Below are 9431 nucleotides of genomic sequence, written 5' to 3' on the forward strand. Positions count from 1 at the left end.
GCCCTAGCCAGTTTGGCTCAGTGGATAGAGCATCGGCCTGCGGACTCAAGGGCCCCGGGTTCGATTCTGGTCAAGGGCATGTATCTTGGTTGTGGGCACCTGCCCAGTAGGGGGTGTGCAGGAGGCAGCTGATGGATGTTTCTCTCTCATCGATGTTTCTAACTCTCTATCCCTCTCCCTTTCTCTCTGTAAAAAATCAATACAATATATTTTTTTAAAAGAAGATTCTCACTCCTGGGGAGGGTGTTTGGATATTTGGAAGGTCAGACGCCTCTAGCTGGAGCTTTCGCCTCTGGGTGGACTCAGGGTGTCCCTCGAGCACCTTGGGGTGCAGAAACAGAACTCCCCTTTTCCTCTGAATTTCCCCCTGGAGTTGCCCTTGAGGAGGGAGGGAGAGCGAGAGCCGTGGCACTGCCGTTCCTGTGCAGGGGGCTTGTCTACTATGGGACTGTTTTCCCCTCAGCGCTCTTCTCTGTTCTCCTCACCTTCTCCCTCGAGCAGCTCTGCGAACAGTCGCTGGTCCCATTGGTTCCTCGCTGCGAGTCAGCTGCAGAAAAATCCATGCTAAGCCAATAAGAAGGGATTTGGGGGAAGCTGGAGTCCACAGGTCAGCCTGAATGGGAATCTTCCAGAAAGGGTTGCAGACCAGCCCCGGGCGCTGGCGTAAGGCTATTTATTAGCAGAGCGTTGGGCGCCCCCAGAGCCCGTGGTTTGAGAATGAGCTGGCTGAGCCGAGGGCTTTCCCAGCAAATCCGTCCTCTGGTTGGCGATCAGCTCCTTTTGGGTGGAGAGGCGTGAAGCAGGCTCCGTTCCCTTTCCAGATGAGAAAGGAGGGGGCTCAGGGAGACTCCGTTTCCCGCGGTCTCACGGGTAGCCGGGGCAGACTTGGGGTTCAGACCCAGGCCTGACCCCAGGTGAGGTTTCCCAGGGAAAGGGGGACGGAGGGCGGCTGATACATCATCATGGCCCAGACCCAGGCCCATGGGGGACGCATCTTGCTCAGCCAGGGAAGAACCATTCACACGGGGCTCTGGTTCCCAAAGTGGGTGCCACGGAACTGCCTACACCAAGGACTTGCTGAAAACACACCCAGGCCTCCCGCGTTAGAAGGTTAGCAGTGAGTCCAACAGCCGCGTGGTTTTTATTTGTTGTTGTTAATCCTCACCTGAGGATATTGTCCCATCGACTTTTAGACAGACTGGAAAGGAAAGAGAGACAGAGAGAGAAACATCGACGTGAGAGAGACACACCGATTGGTTGCCTTTGCACACACCCCAGCCAGGGGTGCGGATCGAGCCTGCAACCGAGGTACCTGCCTTTGACCGGAATGGAACCTGGGACCCTTCCGTCCCCAGGCCAGTGCTCTATCCACTGAGCCAAACCAGCCAGGGCTATCTTGTACATTTTTAATTAAAAGATTTCAACTTGACTCATGAGCTAAGGTGGCCGTAAGGATGGGAGATCACTCCTTTATTCATTGAGACTGTGGGTGGTGCGGGCATTTTTCAAAAGCAGGTGAGTCATACTCATCTTTTAGAGTTGCCCCTGTGCGAAAGTGGGTTGTCTCCCAGCGCAGACACTTCACCAAAACAAAATAGATGCTTTACACACGTTTTATTTATAACCCCTTCCTTCTCATGTGCATTTTCTATCATCTACAATTTCTTCCTTGGTGCCTCAGACGAGTTATCAGAAGCAGCAGCCTGTGCCCACGAGGGCAAGCATTTGCACGCCTCCCCCTAAGATATCCTCTCCTCGTTTTCCATCTTCTGAGATAAGGGGGAGCCAAGGGGTGCCCCTCCCTGCCTCCAGTATTTCTTCTTTGTGCTCCTTGTCACAGGAGTCACTGCCTCCCTCCCCTCCCTCCCTTGTGGCTTCGGTGTGCGTTTGGTTTTTGCTCTTAAAAAGATTTCTTTCGCTTCAATGTGGTCACGACTTGAAAGGGGAGGGGAAAGAACATATCCAGCGGAAATAAGTTTGGGTCAGAACGGGGCAGCTGTGGCACGATCAGTGGCAGAAAAGATCAGCGATCGCCGTGGTGAGGTGACAGCCGACTGCAGTTCTGGGCTGGTCAGGGCTCCCCAGTCAGCCTGGGAGCGTCCTGTAGCTAATGAAGAGCTCCCCGAACCCCACGATGGGCCTTGGGGTGCCAGGCCTCGGGTGCAGAGCTGCCTCCTAGCCCGCACAGATGGGATTCTGTCCTTTTTATTTTTTTTTATTTTTGAAATATATATATATTTTTAATTGATTTCAAAGAGAAAAGGAGAGGGAGAGAGAGTCAGAAACATCCATGATGAGAGAGAGGGGCTGCAAAGCACTTTTCTTACCAGACCCAGGCCCTCTCCTGCAGGCCCTGCCTGGGTGGGACCAGCCGGATGGGCTGCACGGCGCTGTGTGCACAGGGTGGAACCCGATGGGTAGTGCCAGTGGATCCCCAACTCTGGTCTTTCTCCTCGTATTTACGAGATCGTCCATCAGCTCCGCTGTCCGGAGCCCCGCCCACTCGGTCCCTCATCCGTGGGACCTGAGCCGCGTGATCACTGGGGGCCGTTTGTCAAATCCGTGCGGGTCCCCAGCCACGAGCTTCCTTGTGACGCCGTGAACCGCAACTGTTTTACGTTCCAACGATAACGAGTCCTTTCCCCACGACCACAGACTGCCGAATCCCTTTCATCGAAGATGCGGAGATCCAGAACAGGACCTACAGACACGGAGACAAGCTGAACATCACCTGCCACGAGGGGTTCAAGATCCGGTACCCCGACCTGTACAACCTGGCTTCCTTATGTCGCGACGACGGGACGTGGGACAACCTGCCCATCTGTCAAGGTACGTGCGGGAAGCTGTCATTCCTGCCTCTTCTTCCCGCAGGCGGTGGTGTAGAGGCTGCGCACAGTTCTCTAATGCAGCGGTTCTCAACCTGTGGGTCGCGACCCTTTTGGCGGTCGAACGACCCTTTCACGGGGGTCGCCTAAGACCGTCCTGCATATCACATATTTACATGACGGTTCATCACAGTAGCAACATGACAGTGATGAAGTAGCGACGAAAATAATGTTATGGTTGGGTCACCATATGAGGAGCTGTATTTAAAGGGCCAGAAGGTTGAGAACTGCTGGTCTAACAGACGGGAAAGCAGAGCCACCCAGGCCGCCCACAGGGCCCTGCTGTCTCTTCCCCTTGATCAGCAAGCTCTCTCCCATCATTTCCCGGCGTCTTCTCCAGCTCCGTACGCCAGGTTTTGTTTGTTTGTTTGTTATTGTGGTTTTTTAATATATTTTTATGGATTTCAAAGAAGAGAGAGAGAGCCATCAATGATGAGAGATAATCACTGATCGGCTGCCTCTTGCATGCCCCCTACTGGGGATGGAGCCCGCAACCCAGGCATGTGCCAATGACCTGGAATGGAACCGTGACCTCCTGGTTCATAGGTCGATGCTCAACCACGGGGCCACGCCGGCCGGGCCATATACCAGATTTAAAGTTTAAATGGGAACTAGGCAGTTCGTTAGCATGTTGGATGTCCCCTCTACCGGGAAAACGCAAGTAGGGTAAGCGTTAGGAGGCCCAGAACTGGACTGTGGACACGGTGATGAACTGCCCTGTGCTTAATGGAAGTAACAGAACATCTGTACTTATTTCAGTGGTGGTGAGACTATATTTCAAGCCAATATTACTGCGTCTACTTTCTCTTAATAACGCTATCCCTTTTTATAATGTATGAGGAACAGAAAAATAATCAAATTCAAATTCCGTCTAGACCCCATGGTGAATATTTATCCTCTCCCCTGTGTGTGTGTGTGTGTGTGTGTGTGTGTGTGTGTGCACGTGTGTGTTTAAATTAGCCCGGACTGACATGCAGGGCCCTGTTTCTGCACCTCAGCCCTCGGGGTCACATTAATTCTGATTTTTATTTTTCGACACGTGACTAAGACCAAAGGACCAAGAAGCCCAATGCATAATTCAGAGTTCAAGGCCGAGGGAGAGCAAGCTTCCTCGCCCCCAAAGTCACTAGCACGTTCCAGTCGAGACGGATGTTAACTTGGTGCTTGGAAACCGTAGTCGACAGGCCCTGACATTCCTTCGCGCGCCCCGTAGTAGGAGATCAATCATTTTCTTACGAGTCGCGGCCTAAGAGTCACGGCCCCATAAGAAACAAAGGCTTCGGATAGCGACAGAGGCAGCCCACCCTCGTGCTCCGTGGTGTTTAGCGTGGTATAGATCGTGTTTTCCAAGGAGACACGTGGTTCATTTACACTTTCAGAGACAAATCCACAAAGCCAGCAGCTAATTGAGGGGGGGAACTTAGCGCTATAGTGCGCATTGGTCTAGGGCTGTGGTTCTCAACCTTCCTAATGCCGCGACCCTTTAGTACAGTTCCTCACGTTGTGGTGACCCCCAACCATAAATTTATTTTCGTTGCTACTTCATAACTGTAATGTTGCTACTGTTATGAATCGTCATGTCAATATCTGATATGCAGGATGTATTTTCATGGTTACAAATTGAACATAATGAAAGCATGGTGATTAATCACAAAAACAACCTGTAATTATAGGTGTTTTCCGATGGTCTTAGGCGACCCCTGTGAAAGGGTCGTTGGACCCCCCAAAGGGGTCGCGACCCACAGGTTGAGAACCGCTGGTCTAGGTCTTTTTTTATAGAGGGGCCTTGAACAGCCACGGATTGGGGTATCCTCGGATCTGGCACCAATCTCCCCCGTATACCGAGGGCCGACCGAACTTCTTCAGGGGTCAGGCTTATACGTGGATTTTCAGCTGCGTTCAGTCCAGTGCCCCCCACCCCAGGTTGTTCAAGGTCCACTGTCCACTCCCCCAAAGGAGGCACGGGTACCATCTCGGTGCCAGCTATGCCCAGAGGCTCCGATAGGTTTACTTGTTCGAGGATGAATTTGCTTATCTTGTTCTCACTTACTGATTCCTTTTCCCCCTGATTCCCCACCTCCCCTCACACATTTCACTTTTGTGAACCTTGTCAGCTCAGAAAAACAAACAAACAAACAAACAAACAATAATCGTGTAAGGCTCAGGGGACGGCCGGAGGGCAGGGCTGAGTCCACGCAGCTCAGACCCGGTCCGTCCTGAGCGCAGGCTGATGGGGGGGTGGCGGGGGGCGTCTGCTGAGTCTCCGAGCTCCACGGTGCCATCACGGAGCGGAGCAGGGCCCCCCAGAGGGAGTTCCTCCTGCAGTTCCTCCCTGATACCCAGACCCCGTGTCCTGGGGCGAGGACCGGAGCTGCTTGCTGAGCGGCAGGCTCTTGGGTGCTCCGTGTACAACATCCAACAGTCACTCGGAGAACCAGGGGACGGCCGGAGGGCAGGGCTGAGCCCACGCAGCTCAGACCTGGTCCGTCCTGAGCGCAGGCTGATGGCGGGGTGGCGGGGGGCGTCTGCTGAGTCTCCGAGCTCCACGGTGCCATCACGGAGCAGAGCAGGGCCCCCCCAGAGGGAGTTCCTCCTGAAGTTCCTCCCTGATACCCAGACCCCGTGTGCTGGGGCGAGGACCGGAGCTGCTTGCCGAGCGGCAGGCTCTTGGGTGCTCCGTGTACAACATCCAACAGTCACTCGGAGAAGGGCTCCGGCAGCTGGTGGGGTCTGTCCCTGGTGATCGGAAGGAACAAGGTGTTGGCGTGACACAGTCTTTACTTCCCGCACAACTAGTTCTCGCCGGGAAGCCAGGCCGCTCTGCGGGGCCGTTAAACCCTCCAGGGACGCCGCTGCCAAGGCCGTGAGACTTCCCACAGTCACCGCGATGCCACGCAGAACGGATTCTGGCGGGGACGTCCCCGGGGCAGCTGGTGTTATAGAGAAGTGGGAGCGTGGCCTCGGGGCTCAGTCCACGCGGGGAGCACGCAGGTTCCCGGGGTGCAGGCTCACCGCTGCGGGGTTCTCGGAGCTGGTTCCTGCCTCAGGGATGTGAATCTTCGTGCCCACGCAGACCCCCTGTCTGGGTCTTTCTCGGGTGTGCGAACCACAGCCCCACAGGGTGCCTGGCCTACCTCACACCAAGCACAACGGGCTTTTCGAAAGTTTCATCTCATCACGCAGGCGTCGGTGCCGTGTTCTGCGACGGCGGGACAGAGTTTGTGTCCTAACCTCCCCACACCCCTCCGCTGTCGTTGAAACAGCGACGTGTCCTTTTCCTCTGTGGCACTCGGTGGTTGTCAGCCCCGACGGCACGGCACGTTAGGATTACTTGGGGAGCTTGCTTTTCTTTTCTTTTTTAAAAAATATATTTTATTGGTTTTTTACAGAGAGGAAGGGAGAGGGATAGAGAATTAGAAGCATCGATGAGAGAGAAGCATCCATCAGCTGCCTCCTGCACACCTCCCACTGGGAATGTGCCTGCAACCAAGGTACATGCCCCTGACCAGAATCGAACCTGGGACCCTTAAGTCCCCAGGCTGATGCTCTATCCACTGAGCCAAACTGGCCAGGGCTCCTTGGGGAGCTTTCAAAGCGATCTGATTCTGGTCAAGGGCACATGCCCGGGTTGCAGGCTCGATCCCCAGTAGGGGGCATGCAGGAGGCAGCCCATCAGTGACTCTCATCTTTGATGTTTCTATGTCTCTTCCTCTCTCTTCCTCTCTGAAATCAATAAAAAAATATTTTTTAAAAAAAGAGATGGGGCCGAAACCGGTATGGCTCAGTGGATAGAGCGTCGGCCTGTGGACTGAAAGGTCCCTAAAAAAAAAAAAGAGATGGGGGTGCCCAGGCTGAACACCGACCCTGGGTTTTTAGTAAGTTTCCCCCCTCCTCACTGCTCCCCACTCCTCCCATTCTCTAGACCGGTGATAGCGAACCTTTTGAGCTCGGCGTGTCAGCATTTTGGAAAACCCTAACTTAACTCTGGTGCCGTGTCACATATAGAAATTTTTTGATCTTTGCAACTATAGTAAAACAAAGACTTCTATTTTTGATATTTATTTTATATATTTAAATGCCACTTAACAAAGAAAAATCAACCAAAAAAATGAATTCGCCTGTCACCTCTGACACGCGTGTCATAGGTTTGCCATCACTGCTCTAGTGCCATTTGCAACTGTAAAATCAAATTTGCGCATCACAAATAGAATAGGCAGTTCGATGAGTCTGGACTTCATAAAAAACATATTTTAGTGATTTCAGTGAGGAAGGGAGAGGGAGAGAGAGATGGACACATCAATGAGGAGAGAGAATCACGGATCGGCTGCCTCCTGCACGCCCTGTACTGGGGATCGAGCCCGCAACCCGGGCAGGTGCCCTGACCAGGAATGGAGCCGTGACCTCCTGGTTCCTAGGTCGATGCTCAACCACTGAGCCACACCAACTGAGCAGAAATCTGAACTTTTAGGAACAAGGTGTTCATGGCTCAGAGGCCACGGTCAGGGTGGGGGAATCCGAGAGCGGGGTTTATCCCTTGGGTGGACAGAGACGACCGACTAAGACTCCGCCTCTCGCTCCCCCTCTCCCCAGGCTGCCTGAGGCCACTGGCTTCTTCCAACGGCTACGTGAACATCTCTGAGTTCCAGACCTCCTTCCCGGTGGGCACGGTCATTGCCTACCGCTGCTTCCCCGGGTTCAAGCTCGAGGGGTCGGAATATCTCGAGTGCTTACACAACCTTATCTGGTCGTCCAGCCCACCGCGGTGCCTTGCTCTGGAAGGTAACACCTCTTGCGCTTCTGGGAGGCGAATGTGGGATGATGAGAGCGGGTGTTTCCATGGGAGGTGCAGAGCGGAGAACGGTGGCCGATGGCCGGCCCTAACTGTTCACTAAAGACACCCTGTTAGCTTCCATCCGGAGCCGAGGCAGCCAGCCCGCTCATCTGCCATGAAGCCAGACTTACAACCAGACATGACACCTGCTTCTCCCCCCCCGCACCCAGTCCTTGTCCTTAAGCTTAAGCAGTGGTTCTCAACCTTCCTCAGGCCGCGACCCTTTCATACAGCTCCTCATGTTGTGGTGACCCCCAATTTCATGGTTACAAATTGAACACCATGAAAGCATAGTGATTCATCACAAAAACAATAGGTTATTATAGATGTGTTTTTCCGACGGTCTTAGGCGACCCCTGTGAAAGGATCGGCCGGCGTCTGTGGGTGTAGAGCCCTAACTACTTCCACCAGGCGAGCTGGCCGTGCTGGCTCAGTCCTGGCTTTCATTCGGGTTTTGAAATTATGTTCGAAGAGAACAAACACCCATTTGTTTCTCGGCGTCTATTGAATACTGTAGGCGGGCGGGGGTCTGAATGGGGGAAAGAAATGAGAGGAAATTTCTAGTCGAGAGGCCATACAAAGCCTTTTTGCAGCCTTTCTTGGGAAACAAAACAAGACGGGAGGTGGCGACAGGCGCGTTCTAACAAGCAGCGTTTCGCCGGTGTACACTTCTGCGAGGAAGAGGTCAGAGGAGGGGGGTGTCTCAGTGGGAGGCCTCTGGAGGAGGCTTGGAGTGGGGGTGGCTGAGCCATGGTGCCATCCTGGCCAGGAGGCGAGGGGGGAGGGGAGAGGAGCCTGGTGCTCTAAGGAGACAGGGTGCCCAGCCTGGGCCATTCGTGTGGCCATTCTCCTGGGCTGGTAAGTGGAATCCCCACTCGCCCCTCCTCTCACTCATCCCAAATCCCCTAGGGCAGCGATTCTCAACCTGTGGGTCGCGGCCCCTTTGGGGGTCGAACGACCCTTTCACAGGGGTCGCCTAAGACCGTCGGAAAACACATCTATAATGACCTATTGTTTTGGTGATGAATCCCTATGCTTTCATGATGTTCAATTTGTGACAATGAAATTGGGGGTCACCACAACACGAGGAACTGTATGAAAGGGTCGCGGCATGAGGAAGGTTGAGAACAACAATAAACTTAAGCAGTGGTTCTCAACCTTCCTCATGCCGCGACCCTTTCATACAGTTCCTCATGTTGTGGTGACCCCCAATTTCATGGTTACAAATTGAACACCATGAAAGCATAGTGATTCATCACCAAAACAATATGTCATTATAGATGTGTTTTCCGACGGTCTTAGGCGACCCCTGTGAAAGGGTCGTTGGACCCCCAAAGGGGCCGCGACCCACAGGTTGAGAACCGCTGGCTTAAGGGCTAAGAGAGAGAAGTTCCCAGCATCATCCACCGTTTCAACTGCAGAATATTGCAAAGCTAGATGAAACGTCTTCAAAAATTAGTTTTCTCTGCACCCAGTGGAAACAGATTGTCTGGGGGCGCCATTAATCTCACCCCTCGTCTTGTTAAGGTGCCAGTGTTTCTTCCTGTCCCCAGGCATGTGGTGGCTTTGCGGTAGGTACGTTCCACGGCCGGCCCACGCACGCAGAAGCGTGGGACGGAGAGCTCTCTCCTCCTGTGGTTGTTCAATAGATGCGACTTTGGAGCGTGGTTCCGTGATAATCACTAATCAGTGGTGTGAGGTCCGGGGGCGTGGGG

General features: G+C 53.6%; 1 protein-coding gene across 1 annotated transcript in view; it reads left to right on the forward strand.

The window, feature by feature from the left end:
• The window catches only part of SUSD4 (sushi domain containing 4), a 75787-nt gene that overhangs the window by 55626 nt on the left and 10730 nt on the right, over positions 1-9431 (forward strand). The window contains exons 3-4 of the mRNA XM_015562366.1: positions 2656-2829; positions 7476-7664. Coding sequence (XP_015417852.1) covers positions 2656-2829; positions 7476-7664 — 363 coding nt within the window. The remainder of the gene's footprint in view (positions 1-2655; positions 2830-7475; positions 7665-9431) is intronic.

The sequence above is a fragment of the Myotis davidii genome, unplaced genomic scaffold (assembly GCF_000327345.1).
Source record: "Myotis davidii unplaced genomic scaffold, ASM32734v1 scaffold174, whole genome shotgun sequence".
Taxonomy (NCBI): Eukaryota; Metazoa; Chordata; class Mammalia; order Chiroptera; family Vespertilionidae; genus Myotis; species Myotis davidii.